This window comes from Macrotis lagotis, chromosome X, assembly GCF_037893015.1.
Source record: "Macrotis lagotis isolate mMagLag1 chromosome X, bilby.v1.9.chrom.fasta, whole genome shotgun sequence".
Taxonomy (NCBI): domain Eukaryota; kingdom Metazoa; phylum Chordata; class Mammalia; order Peramelemorphia; family Peramelidae; genus Macrotis; species Macrotis lagotis.
This window is the reverse complement of record NC_133666.1, coordinates 170,321,169-170,337,492: the sequence shown is the minus strand read 5'-3', so window position 1 is coordinate 170,337,492 and position 16,324 is coordinate 170,321,169. Positions and strand designations below refer to the sequence as shown.

The 16,324-nt window shown below is 35.8% G+C and overlaps 1 protein-coding gene across 6 annotated transcripts in view; it reads right to left on the bottom strand.

Moving 5' to 3' along the window:
• NFX1 (nuclear transcription factor, X-box binding 1) overlaps window positions 1-16,324 on the bottom strand; it is a 95,158-nt gene that overhangs the window by 52,646 nt on the left and 26,188 nt on the right. For all 6 annotated transcript variants that reach the window (XR_012471879.1, XM_074203162.1, XM_074203163.1 and 3 more), the window contains 5 exons: window positions 12,999-13,138; window positions 9,689-9,788; window positions 9,387-9,604; window positions 6,942-7,039; window positions 2,628-2,658 (listed from right to left, as the gene is read on the bottom strand). Coding sequence is in view for 5 of the 6 variants with exons in the window: in XM_074203162.1 (XP_074059263.1) it covers window positions 2,628-2,658; window positions 6,942-7,039; window positions 9,387-9,604; window positions 9,689-9,788; window positions 12,999-13,138 (587 nt within the window). In the remaining variant the exon portion in view is untranslated. The remainder of the gene's footprint in view (window positions 1-2,627; window positions 2,659-6,941; window positions 7,040-9,386; window positions 9,605-9,688; window positions 9,789-12,998; window positions 13,139-16,324) is intronic.

Here is a 16,324-nt window from a genome sequence, read left to right as displayed (position 1 = left end):
TCCATAACTTATTTCTCTCTCTCTCTTTTTATTTTTAGGTTTTTGCAAGGCAATGGGGTTGCGTGGCTTGCCCAAGGTCACACAGCTAGGTAATTATTAAGTGTCTGAGGCCAGATTTGAACTCAGGTACTCCTGACTCCAGGACTGGCACTCTACTGCACCACCTAGGCATCTTATTTCTTACTTATTTCTTAGAGAGATATAATGGGACATATGGTGTACAACATGACATTGTTGGAAATAGGTAATGTGTGAATTTGTTCTGCTTGATATTATTTATTTCTTAAAAAAAGGCTTTTTTCCTTGGTTTTCAGTGGGAGGTGGGTATGTTCAGATATAACAGTGATGTCAAAAATAAAGATCATTGAAATACTTTTTAAAATGATCATAAAAACTCACTATTTGACAAAAATGACTGAGAAAAGTGGAAAATAGTATGGAGAAACTAGGCATAGACCAATATCTCACACAATATATAACAAGACTTAGACATAAAGATGATACCATAAGCAAATTAGAAGAACAGGGAATAGTTTGCCTCTCTGATCAAACAAGAGACAGAGAACACTATGAATTAAAAAATGAACAATTTTGATAAACATTAAATGGAAAAGGTTTTGTACAAAACAAAACCAATGCATCTAAATTAGAAGGAAAATAAAGTTAGGAAACAATTTCTGATAAAGATCTCATTTTTAAAATATATAGCACTTGGGCAAGCCACTTAACCCCATCACCCTGCAAAAAAATAAAAATAAAAAATAAAATATATAGAGAATAGAGTCAACATTATAAGAAGCAAAGGCATTCCCCAATTGAAAATGTCAAAGGATACGAACAAGAAGTTTTTCAGATGAAGAAATTAAAGCTAACTACAAAATTTAGAACTAAAATAGGTTCTAAATCACTACTGAATAGAGAAAGACAAATTAAAACAACAAAACCTCATATCTATCAAATTGACTAATATAATAGAAAAGGAAAATGATAAATGTTGGATAAATTACAGGAAAATTGGAATACTAATGCATTGTTGGAATTGTAAGCAATTTGGAATTATGCCCAAAGAGCAATAAAACTGTGCATACATTTTGATTGAACAACACCACTACTAGATCTGTAATCCAAAGAGATCAAAAAAAAAGGTCAAAGAACTCACATGTAGAAAAATGTTTTTAACAGTGCCTTTTTGTAGTAGTAAGCATTGGAAATTAAGAGTATGCCTATCAAATGGGGCTGAAAAATTTCGGTATATGAATGTAATGGAATACTACTGTGCTTTAAGAAATGATGAGCAGGCAGATTTCAGAAAAAAATCTAGATTAAATGAACTGAGGCAAAGTGAATTGAGAAGAACCATGAAAACAATGAATATGAGCAACACTCTTTGATGATCAACTAAGAATGACCTATTTTTCCTAAGCAATATAATGATCCAAGAAAATTCCAAAGGATTTATGACAGGAAATGACATCCACATTCTGAGAAAGAACTATGGAATCTGAATGGAGATTGAAGCATACTATTTTCACTTTATTTTTTCAAGTTTTTTTCTTTTGATTTGCTTCTTCTTTCACAACATGACTAATATGGAAATATGCCTTACATAATTGCACTTATAAATAAAACCTATATTAAATCGCTTACTATTTTTAAAAAGGGGAAGGGAAAAAAATTTGAAACTCAAAATTTTTTAAAAGAATGTTTAAAATTGTTTTTTCATGTAATTGGAAAAATTAAAATGTTATTATATATGTAAGTATGCATGTGTGTAAGTATAAATACATATATATCTTCCATGTTACAACATGCATATGGATGCAACAGATCAACAATCCTAGGAAACTGTAAAGCTTTCTTAATGACTCAAATCTTCATGAAATAAAAGGTCATCTTTTAAATAGTGACATTCCACCTGGGTTGCATTATAGGGTATCCTTAATGAGCTTTAATAGGCAAAAACTGCAGTAAGATTTTTGGGCATCCTTTATCAGTGAGACATTGCATATTTATTGCCTTTGAAGAAATAAAGATGAAAATCACACAGGACAATGGAGAGGCACAAGTTATCTATGAGTAGGCTGACACATATATAATCAATCAATGAACTTCAAAGAAGAACCATTTTATATTGTAGGAAGAAAAAACAAGTTGGTCATTTATTTTGGTGGGTAAATCATAACAAGTACAAAGCCATAACATTTCCTTATACCCTCACACTGGCAGAAGAAAATGAGAAGACTTCTGACAGGGTGGAAGGCCCCATTCCTGGTTAACTTACAGGATGACATAAACAACTGAACAAGGCAAGGATTATTTGTGTCTTGTGTCACTGGAAAGAAGCTCCAATTTGATAAGATTCATTTTAGAATTTAACAAATATAGTTTCCAACTAACTTGGTTTAGAAATATATTAGTAAAAGACAATTTAAAACAAAACTGCAAGAAATCTATACACTTAGCATTTTGTTCACCTTAAATTTTAATAATTACTGATACTGATCACTGATTCATAATGATACGTAAGTCTAAACTGAATATTCCCTGAACCTCAACAGAGGTTCGCTGTCCACTGTCCACTTCCTGGCTACATTTAAGTAGTAAAGATGTTTCATTATACTATTTACCTTCAGTTTTGAGACTAGCACATGGCAGCTCCTAGAAAATAAAGAAATAATAATTATTAAGTTATATTTGAAGTATCTATACTAAACAGTTTAGCTACATATGAATTTTCAATTAACAAGAACATAGATAAAATCAGAAAATAAAAAATAGCTTCTAAGTGGTCAGAGTACTTTATTAACAATAGCTGTCAATAATAAAGCCCTCTAAATTTAGTTTACTAAATACTTTTTGGACAATATTTTGTTTGTGGGTCAACACTTTCTTGTAATATAGGATACATAATTGATACTTTGCATACCAAAAAGAAACTAAGGTGGGGCAGCTAGGCTTCAGACATTTAATTACCTAGTTGTATGATCTTGGATAAACCACTTAACCCCCATTGCCTTGCTAAAAAAAAAGAAAGAAAAAGGGAAGAAGAGAATCATGGGGGGAAGCCTTTTGGGGCCAGCTAGGTGGCACAGTGGATAGAGCACTGACCCTGAAGTCAGAAGACCTGAGTTCAAATCCGACCTCAGACACTTTAATAACTACCTAGCTGTGTGACTTTAGGAAAGTCACTTAACCCCATTGTCTTAAACAAATAAAATTTAAAAAGAAAAAGAAACTTGAGGCTTAGAGAGGTTAACTGGCTTGCCTATAATCTCAGTTCTGCTAAATGTCAGAGATAAGATCCAAAGTTAGTTCCTTCTGACTCGGCACCCTAACTACTAAGTCATGAGATGCCCCTATAGATAATGTTTGATCACATTTTGAACATGCTTTTGAAAATAAGTTTATTTTTCCGATAGTTTACAAAATTTTTTATAAGATAATGAAAAGTGTGGGGAGGGTAGGCATTTGGTTCTAAGACAGATACCTCAAAGGAAAATTATTAATGTCAAAGGACCATGGAAAAACAGGAACATCATTAATGCAAAGTTAGTGAATTTGTGAGTTGATCCAGAAAATCTAGAAAGCAATTTACAATTTTGCCCCCCAAAATCATTAAAACCCTTTAATCTAATAATACCACTACAAGATTAAAAAAAAATTCACATATAAATGAATATCTATAACAAGTTTTTTTTTTTGTGGGTCTGTCAGCAAGTGTTCTTTAAAAGCTTACTATATGCCAAATTCTGTGCTAGGTGATAAGAGATGCAGAAAACAAAAATTAAACAGACCCTCCCTTCAATAAACTTACATGGGGAATGGTGAGGAGGGAAGATTCAAAAGGAACAGAGAAGAGAAATTGTTTGGGTTTTAATTTGATTTTTATTTTCAGTTCAAGCTCCCTCCACTCCTTTTTCCAACTACCTCGAAGACAAGAAATATGGTATCCATTTTATATATATATTCATGCAAACCATATTTCCACATTAACCATGTTCTCAAAAAAAAAAAAGAAAAAAGCAAGGAAAATTTAAAAAAGGGAAAAGTATGCTTCTAAGAGTATCATTTCTTCTATTTAAGATAGATATTTGTATATAAGACTATCAGTTCTGGAGGTGGATAGCATTTTATATCATAAGTCTTTTGTAGCTATAATGGATTATTGATTTGATCCAAGTAGTTAAGTCTTTCACAGTTGATTATCCTGACAATATTGCTATTACTGCATACAATATTCTCCTGGTTCTGTTGACTTCACTTTACAAGTCATCACCTCATCATTATTTATAGTACAACAGTATTCCATCATATTCATGATATGATGAACATTTACTTTTCCTTAATTAACAGACTTCACCTCGTTTTCAGTTTTTGGCACAGCACAAAAAGAACTGCTATAAATATTTTTTGTACACAAGATCCTTTTCCTTCTTCTTTGATCTACTAGGTCAAGTGTCTGCATAGATTGATAGACCTTTGGGCATAGCTCCAAATTTTTATCCAGAATGACAGGATCAGTTTATAACTCCATTGACAATGCATTAGTGTGCCTATTTTTCCACATTCCAGAAAAGTTTGTAAGCATATAGGATATATAAGGTAACATCATGGAGAGGAAAGGAAAGCACAGAGAGCTGGTAGAAGGGATGAGGGGATCAGAAAAGGTCTCATGTAGGGGATGGCATTTGAGATAAGTTTTATAGGAAATTTGGGATTCTAAGGGAGACATGAAGAAATAGTAGTAGTCCTTCCCATGTATGGAGATAATCTGTAACAAAGGCATATCATAGTATCAAGTATGTGAAAGGGAGGACTAAAAAATAAGTCTAGAAAAAGTTGTAGCCAGGTAGTGAAATAGCCAGGTAGTGAAGAGCCTGAAATGAGAAAATTTTGAAATTTAAGTCACAGCAAAAGAGAATCATAGAAGCTTTCCGAGTAGGAGTAATATGGGCAAAGATGAAATTCAGAAAAGTCACTTTAACAGCTGCATGGAAGATAAGCTTCCATTTGGGAGAGATTAAGGCAGGGAGGTGAAATAGAAGATTACTACAATATGCAACTAATCAGTGCATTAAGCACCTGTTATGTATCAGGCACAGTACTAAGTGACAGAGGTACAGAGACAGGCAGAAGATAGTCCCTGCCCCTGAAGAGAGTCTAAAGTTAAAGAATGTGACTCACAAAGCTGAGAGGGAACAAGCAGTTATTAAGCTTCAATTACATGTGCTTCTGCTGTTCTGTCAGTCACAACTCTTTGTGACCGCATGGATCAAAGCATGCCAATACTGGAGTGGCTTGCCATTTTCTTCTCCAGTACCTTAAGGCAAACAGAGTTAAAAATGACTTGCCCAGGGGCGGCTAGGTGGCGTAGTGGATAAAGCACTGGCTTTGGAATCAGGAGTACCTGGGTTCAAATCGGGTCTCAGACACTTAATAATTACCTAGCTGTGTGGCTTTGGGCAAGCTACTTAACCCCATTTACCTTGCAAAAAACTAAAAAAAACAAACAAAAAAAAATGACTTGCCCAGAATCTCAAATCTACTAAGTGTCTGAGGGTGTATTTCAACTCAGATCTTTTTGACTCTGTCTTCTGAGCAGAGTTTCCTCTCTGCTACATGCCAGACAATGGCTAAGCACTTTATAAGTATGATCTCATTTGATCCTCACAACAACTGGGAGGTAAGTGCTGTTATATCCCTCTTAAATAGGAGGATAGGTACTATAATCATGCCCACACCTGAGGAAACTGAGGCAGAGGTTGTGATTTAAGTAGAGTCACATACATAGTGTGTTTGAAGAAGAATCTGAACTCAGCTCTTCCTGATTCCAGACCTAGCACTGTAACACCTAGCCTGGAAAGATACTGAGGGCCCAGTTAGGGCAGTGACCCCAGAAATGGAGAAAAAGTCATGAATTAGAGACATCATAGAGGTAGAATCAACAAGACTAATAATAATGTGAAGAGAGAAAAAGGAGGAAACATTGAGGATTACTCAGAAGCTTGAATTCTGATAACTGTAAGGATGATAGTGTTAAAGTTCCCAGGTGATTGTTTAGGATTTTAAATCATAGATGAATCTCCAGACTGCATCACTGCAGAGAACAAAAAGTCTGGACAAAAAAAAAAAAGAAAAGAAATGATTATTAGTGGTAACAAGGAATACAGCTCAGGGCTGGTACAGAACTGGAACAGAGAGAGGCACCAAGTTCAGATCCTGATTTTGTCATCTTTGTGTCATTCCACAAATCACTTAATCTCTTTGGCTCTCAAGTTTCCTCATTTGTAATATAAGTTTCTGAGGTCCATTTTTTCAATTTTTAAATCTATGATCTTATGGGCCTTAACTTTTAACTATCCACCAATAATTGTTGTTGATAAAATTTCTACTTCCACCACATCTTTTGAACAAGACAAAGTTGACAGACTTAAGATTATATCTTTACCTCCTTGAACAGTTTCATAGTATAAAATAAACAGAGAGCAAAAAAACCTCAAGAGACTTGCCCAAGTCAAAACTGGATGAAGTATTTCCCATAATCATTTACAGTATCTGCAATGTCCCACAACCTCTGACCATATAGCAAAATAGGAAAACAACTTCACCTTCTCCCTTATACGCAAACATTTTAAAAAATTGCTTTTCCTTGAAAAAGAACATTATAAAATAAAAATTTTAATAACAAAGAATTCTAACTTGATTTTCTGAAAATTCTGACCTGACTTTACAAATTCTAATCCTTTTAATACAGTAAAAAGCAAGTGATAGGAGTTTGTGGCATAAGTCAAAGCAGTTCATTTTTCAGTTTTGCCAATAAGATACCTAAAAAAACACTACTTTAAAATTACACCTTGAAAAACAAAAAATCTTTCATTACCTTGATTCAATGGCTGAAAACATCTGCAGCAATAATTTGAAATAAGTGTTTCTGAATTTACCTTTGTTCTGAAAGTACATCTGCAGGAAATAATGGATGTGCGAGAACAAGGTCCACATTCTCCTTCATGGCAGAGGTTTTCACATGTATGAATGAAATCTAATAAAAATAGAAACCTCACATTAAAATTTTTAATTATTAGTTTAGTCATCCAACTACTACTTATAGAAGTCAAACTATTATATATATATATATATATATATATATATATATATATATATATACATATACATATATATTTTTAAATCGAAGGAGAAAAGATAATACCTCTTCTCTCACAGTAATAAGAAAAGGGATTATTAGAAAACAATACTATCTTACCATTAAATGCAATCACTATATTGGATTTTTTTTGCTCAAACTGCTTTATCAAGAAGGTTTCATGGGGATAGATATAACAAAAAGGCAAAAGGAAAAAAACAAATACCACCTTTATGACCCTAGGGCAATCACTTTCTCTTATAGGATCTTAATTCTCTTATCTGTAAAATGAGAACAAGTATAAAATCCCTAAGGTCTCTTCTAATTCTAAATCTCTAAGTTTATAATCCTATAAGATAATCATCCCAGAATTTTTTGAGAATCCTATTCATGTACCCCCAAATTTAATCACCTATATCTACCCCAAACCTGCTCTATTTCCTTATCAGAGTAACATGCAAAGAAGAGTTTAAATAACACTTCCAATTCAGTTACTCCCACCTGGCTGCTCCTGCCCCTGCCCCTGAACTACATGTCCCTTTGCAGAAATCCAAGACTCTATTTTTGATTTTCATTCCATCATGATACTTGATTCCTAAGTAACTTATAAGTTAAGTTGTGATTTCTTTAACCTCTGTCTTCTATAAAATAATAATACGCAATCTGGCAAAACATTGTTTGAGCCTCACAGTCAATTGGGCATTAGGAGCCAAATGGAAAAAAGGATCTTGTAATTATCATACTAGTCCCACAAACTGAAAGGGCTTTGTGAGGGAGAAACCTCCAATATTGATAGGGTTAAGGCTGGCAATCAATAAACAGGGATGTTCCTTTTGCTGTATTGAAGTTAACTACAGAACTGGGAGGGGACCTTTCTCCTTCAATTCCTGCCCAGAACAAACTACGAATAAAAAGACCTACATGAGCAACAAATCCAAATAAATCAGGGTTGAATGAGATTGTACCATATGCATATAATCACAAAGCTGTCTATATTTGAGTCATTTTCTTCTTGAGCAATATATTATCTCAAAAGGATTTGAGTAAGACCTTAAGAGCACCTCCAAGTACAGCCTGGCCCAATTCCTATCTCCTCTAAGAATTGAAATTATCTAAAGGATCCAGAAAAACTTTAACATACCAGTCACAGGCATTAAGCTCCCCAAGTGCAATCTTCCCCTGATATTTGCTTTTGTCCTTTCATTCTTTCTCTTCCTTCCATTCTTTCCTTCATTGCTTTCCTCCCTTCCTCCCACCTGCCTTTCACAAGAATTTTCAATATTTCTTCTACTACTAAACTAATAGGAGTAGGGACAAGGACTAGACTTATGATTTCATTGTTATGGGGAAGTCCTGAGTGAGGAAATTCCCTCTGCCAATACAGATTAGCTTTTTTACAATTCATAGAATTAGAGAATTTATTAGAGAAACGTTAGTTGAAAGTGATGCATTCAGAGTCACAAAGCCAGTATGAACAATGGTAGTAATTGAAGTCCATTCATTCTCACTTCTCTCTCCATTATATCACACATAACATTTTACAAAGTCTCAGAGGATATCCATCAGTAGGGCTGAAGTGGCTGGCACCAGTAAAACTTACCAAAAAAAAAAAAGATTAAATAATGGAATTCATTATTCTGTCAATACATATTAATTATCTAAGTTTACCAGTGATGTTCTGGTAACTCTCAAATTTTGATCTTTCCCAATATGGCATCTCATTAACTCTAAGAGACCCAGGACTTCTTTATATATCTTTTCTATGATTTACAGAACAAAGACTATTATCAATTTGACTTCAAGGATCTTTTTACAGTGTGTCTGCTGGAAGCAGAATAGCCAAAGTTTAACTGTAGCTAGGATTTAGATTTGTTCATAAGCTATACTGAGTCATTTGGTCCAAAATCCAAATATATTTAACCTTCTAAAACACAGACTATCCCAGGAAACTTAAGATCTCATAGTCAGAAGAGCTTATAACAATGTAGTTTACAGAGATTAGAGTTTTACCTGGAACATTATCACAGCATAATTACTCAATTTTACAAGTAAAGTATCTGTGAATAAAAAAGGGAAATATTTGAGTAAATGGGCTATAACTTAGAGAACTGTGTATGTTTGGAAAGAAAGTGGTATCTTGACAATTTCTTTCAAATACTTATAGAAACATCTGCTTACTAAAATGTGATATTCCACTTGGATGTTTCACACTGCAACATAAAGATAATGCATTTCATTTAATTACCAAAGGAGCCACAAGACAGAGGTTTGCCACATATTTTTCCACATGATGGTATAGGATCCAAGCATGTTTTACGTTCAACACATCCAAGTTCTAGTAATTTGCTAAGAGGAGTCTGACCACAAGGACAGGTCTGCACTAACTGTGGTAGTCGTGGACACAACTGGCAGGCTTGAGGGTGGCATAACTGTGAACATGTATGATTCCCACATTTCAATTTCCTGTTAAGAGAAACAATAGAATATCATATGACTATTAATCACATACAATCATACGATTTATATTAATATGAATGAAAGCCTTACTTGCCACAGATCTTTAAACAGCTGAAGTCTCCAACTCCATCAGATTGTTCTACATCAGTTCCACATAATACATCTTGGGAAGAGGCCCCACAGTAGCACACTGTAACAAAATAATTTCAAAAATAAGTTACAAATGTAACAAAACCAAATTTTTGGAAAGGAGCTGCAGAAAAATTTAAGTTACAGTACAGAAAAACACAAAAATACTGACTGCTGTTTTGTTACAGTAGAACCTATCAAGAGTTTGGCATTAGAAAAATCTGTCTTAATCCCCTGTGTTTAAGGAGTTAATAAATGAAGTGCATTTTAAGTTGCAGAAAAGGTATACTGGTAGAGAAAAGTTCCTCATTAGTAACTTCTGGCAGCAACTTTTCAGTGACCTATTTAAAGAATAAAATTACTGGCAATACTAAATGAACCATGTTACATAACACTTACATTAATGATAGAGTTTTCAAAGATAGAATTTTAGTAAGGGACCACCCTCAATCATACATGTTCACAGTTATGCCACCCTCAAGCCTGCCAGTTGTGTCCACGACTACCACAGTTAGTGCAGACCTGTCCTTGTGGTCAGACTCCTCTTAGCAAATTACTAGAACTTGGATGTATTGAATCATCATTGTAATGACATTAGTAGAACTTTTAATTAAATTAAAAGTTCTACTAATGTCATTACAATGATAAACCCACTAAAGTATAATGATACAAAATCCTATTCATTTCTATTCCATTAACTCAGAATTTTTAGTCATACGTAAATTTCCAATAATTTTTTTTAAAGTATTGCTCCTACTTGCATAATAAAACATGAATCCAGTTTAAAATGTTTTAATGCTAAAGGCTCAAGAACTTAAATGGAATTTTAGAAGGCTCAAGAAATTAAGGCCTCAGATTTGAATTGAGCAATCAATTTTTTTCACGTTAAAAGACTTATACGGGGCGACTAGGTGGCGTAATGGATAAAGCACCTGCCTTGCAGTCAGGAGTACCTGGGTTCAAATCCGGTTTCAGACACTTAATAATTAACTAGCTGTGTGGACTTGGGCAAGCCACTTAACCCCATTTGCCTTGAAAAACCTTAAAAACTTATGCTTCTAAAAAAAAAAAAAACTTATGCTCTTTAAGAGTCAAGGAAAAAGTTTTTTCAGATCAAGGACTAGTCTACCTGTCAGATCTATGGAAAGGGGAACAGTTTATGACTAAGGAAGAGTTGGCAAACATCACCAAAAACCAATTAGATGATTTCGATTACATTAAATTAAAAAGCTTTTGCACAGATAAAATCAATGTAATCAAGATCAAAATAAATGTAGTAAATTGGGAAACAATCTTTACAACTAATGATTCTGACAAAGGACTCATTTCTAAAATATACAGAGAACTGAGTCATATTTTTAAAACAAAAAGCCATTCCCCAATTGACAAATGGTCAAAGGATATGCAAAGGCAATTTACAGATGAGGAGATCAAAGCAATCCATAGCCATATGAAAAAATGCTCTAAATCATTAATTATTAGAGAAGTGCAAATTAAAGCTTCTCTGAGGTACCACCTCACACCTCTCAGATTGGCCAGTATGACCAGGAAGGATAATGATCATTGTTGGAAGGGATATGGGAAATCTGGGACACTATTATACTGTTGGTGGAGCTGTGACCAACACTTCTGGAGAGCTATTTGGAACTATGCCCAAAGGGCAACAAAAATGTGCATACCCTTTGACCCAGCAATACCACTACTGGGTCTATACCCTGAAGAGATGAGGAAAAAGGGTAAAAACATTACTTGTACAAAAGTATTTATAGCAGCCCTGTTTGTGGTGGTAAAGAATTGGAAATCCAGTAAATGTCCTTCAATTGGGGAATGGCTTAGCAAACTGTGGTATATGTATGTCATGGAACACTATTGTTCTATTAGAAACCAGGAGGGACGGGATTTCAGGGAAACCTGGAGGGATTTGCAGAACTGATGCTGAGTGAGATGAGCAGAACCAGAAAAACAATGTACACCCTAACAGCAACATGGAAGTGATGTTCAACCTTGAAGGACTTGCTCATTCCATCAGTGCAACAATTGGGAACAATTTTGAACTGTCTGAAAAGGAGAGTGCCATCTGTATCCAGTTAAGGAGCTGTGGAGTTTGAACAAAGACTATTCCCTTTAATTTAGAAAAAAAAAAAAAAACAGATAGCTTATTGTCTGATCTTGTTACCTCTGAGAATTCTGTTCTCTTTAAGGATATGATTTCTCTCTCATCACACCCAATTTGGATCAAGGTACAACATGGAAACAAAGTAAAGACTGACAGAGTGCTATCTGTGGGGTGGGGGTGGGGGGAGGGAAGCAAGATTGGGGGAAAATTGTAAAACTCAGGGACAGGATGAAGAAGAATGGGGGGAGGGAAGGGCGAACAGGTGACAGAAGAGAGGAAAGATTGAGGGAGAGGGTACTCAGATGCAACATACTTTTGGCCCGGGCCACGATGAAAGGAAAGAGAGAGAGAATAGATTAAATGAGAGTGGGGAGGAATAGAATGGAGGTACAGCTAGTAATAGCAACTGAGGGAAAAATATTGAAGCAACTTCTCTGGTGGACTTATGATAGAGAAAGCAACTCACCCCAGAGACAGACCACTGAAATCTGAACACAGACTGAAATAAATTTTTTTTTTCTCTCTCTCTCTCTATTCTTGAGGTTTCCCATCTTCTTGGGGGGGGGGGGGTTATTCTTATAACATTCAATTTACATCAATGTATGGCATGGAAACAATGTAGAGACTGTCAGTCTTCTGTGGGGGGGAAGGGAGGAGGGGGGAAATTGTAGAATTTAGAGCCTTGCAAAAAATGATGGGGGCATATTACTATTGTATGTAATTGGAAAACAAAATGTTTAAATGTTTAAAAAAACTTATGCTCCTTATAACACTACAATGTTACATAGTAATTTTATATAATGCTATATGATTCTACTGGGAATCATCTATTCCATCAACTAATTTACCTTTTCAATTTAGCTGCCTTGGTAAAAAATATATGAACCTGACAAGTTCTGATTCTAGGACCTTTAGAACTTAAAAATAAATTTTAATTTCATTCTTTATGTTTAATAAAGAAAAAATACAGATGTTATTAGATTAAGAATATAATAAGAAATAGCACTTTCAGGATGAATAACAGACTTCATTCAGTTTGTATTTTTTACACATTTTTGTCAGAAAGTAATGAGAAAACCTTAACAATAAAATGATTATGTGACATTCTCAGAAAATTACATGGCAATAAGGCAATAAGAGAATAAAAATACTTACCTTGACGTACTATAAGACGGCATGGTTCACATTTACCTGCATGGCAAAGTTCAGCACAGTTGTGCTTACCACAATTTAGAAGATTGCCACACACATTAGAACAGCGAATTGAGTTGGACTGACCACAACGAACTGAATGACTATTGGATATAAAAAATGTCACATTAGCAAATATCTCACTTCCAATTAATACCATTTAAAAAACACCAAGTTTATTACCCAAGTGAACATGATATAGCATTTACCAAAAATCTTAAAGGCTCTTTTCCTAATCCTCTCTCTAGCATCCTAGATGTATCTATTTCTCTCTTTTCCACCTTATCCTACATATCATATCTCACTATTCAGCTTAAAAGATCAATGGGTCACAGATAGAGAACTGAAAAGGACCTGAGTTCATCAACTCTTTCTTTTTTTTTCTTTTTAGGTTTTTTTGCAAGGCAAATGGGGCTAAGTGGCTTGCCCAAGGCCACACAGCTAAGAAATTATTAAGTGTCTGAGACATTTTCAACCCAGGTACTCCAGACTCCTAGGCAGGTGCTTTATCCACTGTGCCACCTAGCTGCCATTGATCAACTCTTAACCCTGAGAGATTATAAGTAACTTGCCCAAAGTTACAGGGGTAGCAAATTACAGAACCGGACAGGGACTCAGGGTCTCCTAACAGCTAACATAGCACTTTCTCCCACAGTATCAGTTACCATTTTGTGAACTGATACAACATGATTTCTTTAAAATGTACTTTATTTACCAAATTTTATTGTACCTACAAAGTTATAGCTTTTCCTCTGCTTGATGGTAACCATGGTAATGCAGCATTTCCAAGGGGGGAGAAAGAACTTGGATGTAGAGGGTGGCCAATAGGTAGCCTAAGCAGACATTTGCTCCCTTAGTTTTCAAGGAAAGTTGTTATGAGTGTGTCGTGGAACATCGGGATCTGGAGCCTTAAAGTTGCAGGTGATTCAGGGCTTACGAGAAGTAAGGTCCAACTTGCAGGAAAAGTAGGCAGTAACCCATTCTAAAAAGTACTTGCATATGAAAAGTAGCCTACAGTAAGTCAAGGACTAGTATGACTAGAAAATAAGATTGGCAAATCACATGGCAATAATGAAAGGCACAAGGGCGGCTAGGTAGTGCAGTGGATAGAGCACCAGCCCTGGAGTCAGGAGTACCCGAGTTCAAATCCGGCCTCAGACACTTAATAATTACCTAGCTGTGTGGCCTTGAGCAAGTCACTTTAACCCTATTTGCCTTGCAAAAAACCTAAAAAATAAAAAAAAAAATAATGAAAGGCACCAAATGGGGGCTTGAGGGTATCTCCTAAGACAATACAAGAACCAGGTTGTTAGTTTCTTCTCTAGAAGATTATAGATTAACATAGATGAGAAGCCCAGAGAAAGTATGAAGGTATTGAAGCCAATTGGTTCTGCTTAAGAGAGAGCCATCCTGCCCAAGGCACATCCATCTAAGTCTAGTCAAAAAAGGAATCAGGGACAGGCAATTCACATGCTTACAATGCCTGCACTAAAGCAAGGCATTTAACATGTCTTTGATATCATCATGGACACAGGTAAGAAATGTGAGTGGAACAAGAGTAAAAATGATCAATTTATATTTGTTCATCTGGAAAGATGTTTCTAGTGACCGTGATATAAAGTGCTGTTCTTGACCCTGTTTAATAAACATTTTAATCAGTGAAAAAAGCATTGCTTTTCCAATTAAATAATTCCTGAATGCTGCAAAGGATAATTGCTAAAACATTAGATGAAAGAAACAGAATATCTCTAAACTTAAAAAAAAAATGTTTCTTCCCTTAGGTTAAAAAAAACTAAAAAAGTAAACCGTAGGGGTGATGTAATTAAAAAGCTGTTAATAAAGAAAAGACAATGTATGTATGTGCTGTTGTTCATTTGACAGAGACCTAAAAAATCTAGCAGAGTTTAGTAGCTGCTAAAAGGGAGTATGAGGCTTCAGTAAATGTATAATATCCACAAAAATCAAAGTACCATTGGGTTCTGTGATCATAAAAATTACATTTATAAAATTATTTTTCAGTTCTGAAAAATCATGTTAATAGGAGGCATGCTGTTAAGAGTGTCTGGATTGGTCCTCAGGACAGTAGCTTAAAACCACACCACAAAAGGAATGGCTGAGGGAATTAGGCAATGTTAAGATTGAAAATGAAAAGTCTTGAGAACCCACAAAGGGAACCAGAGAGACAGTTCTCCTACTCAAGGTAACCTGGAAAAGAACAGAAAGGCTCTGCTCCCTGGGGTCGGAGGGGTCGGAGGAGGGGTCGAAGGGGCGGCCACCGGAGGGGTGGCCTGCCAGAGAAAAAGAACTTCAGCCACCAGGAGGCAGCCCCAGGGCGCTGGGAGCCGTAGCTCACAGCAGGGGGTGAGTCCCCTGAGCTACACCCCAGGGAGCACTGGGCACAAAGTGGGGGAACAGCAGGGGACCTCTGCCAGAGCGAGCACCTAGACCCCAACCCTCAGGGAAAACAGCAAGCAGTTTGGTCTTTGCCAGACCAGATCCAGAAACAGAAGCAGACAGAGCCCAGAAGCAGGAGCCCCCAGGGCATAAGCCCATTGAGCTGAGGGAGGGGAGTGAAGAGAGAGACTGCAGAGCTCTGTCCTCTGCCCCTGGAACAGGACTCTTGGGCCCTGACCACATTCAGATCCTGATCGCCCTCTAGGCCCCCCCCACCTCAGCCCCATGGCAGAAGGGGGCGCATATGGTCATTCACAGACCAGGAGGGAGGACAGAGCCTCACAAACTGAGACCCTTGTGGGAGTGTACCAAAAGCTCAGGAAGCAGCCCAAAACCAGGCCCAGGCTGAGAAAATGAGCAAGCAGAGAAATAAGAGGAACACCACTGAGAAATATTTTGCAAATGAGCCTAAGAAGGATCAAAATACTCAGTCTGAAGATGAGGAAGCACAAGCTCCTGCATCTAAAGACTCCAAGAAAAACAGAAATTGGGTTCAGGATATGACAGAGCTCAAAAAAGACTTTGAAAATCAAATGAGTGAGTTAGTTATTGAGGAGAAGAATGCTTTAAAAAGCAAAATTGGCCAGATGGAAAAAGAGCTAAGAAAACTGTCTGAGGAGAACAAATCCTTCAGAAAAAGAATACAATTCAGGGAGATTGATGAATTTACCAGAAATCAGGAATCAATACTTCGAAACCCAAAAAATGAAAAATTAAAAGAAAATATGAAATATCTCATTGAACAAACAACTGATATGGAAAACAGACTTAGGAAACATAATTTAAAAATTATTGGAATACCTGAAAGTCATGATCAGGAAAAGAGCCTTGACATC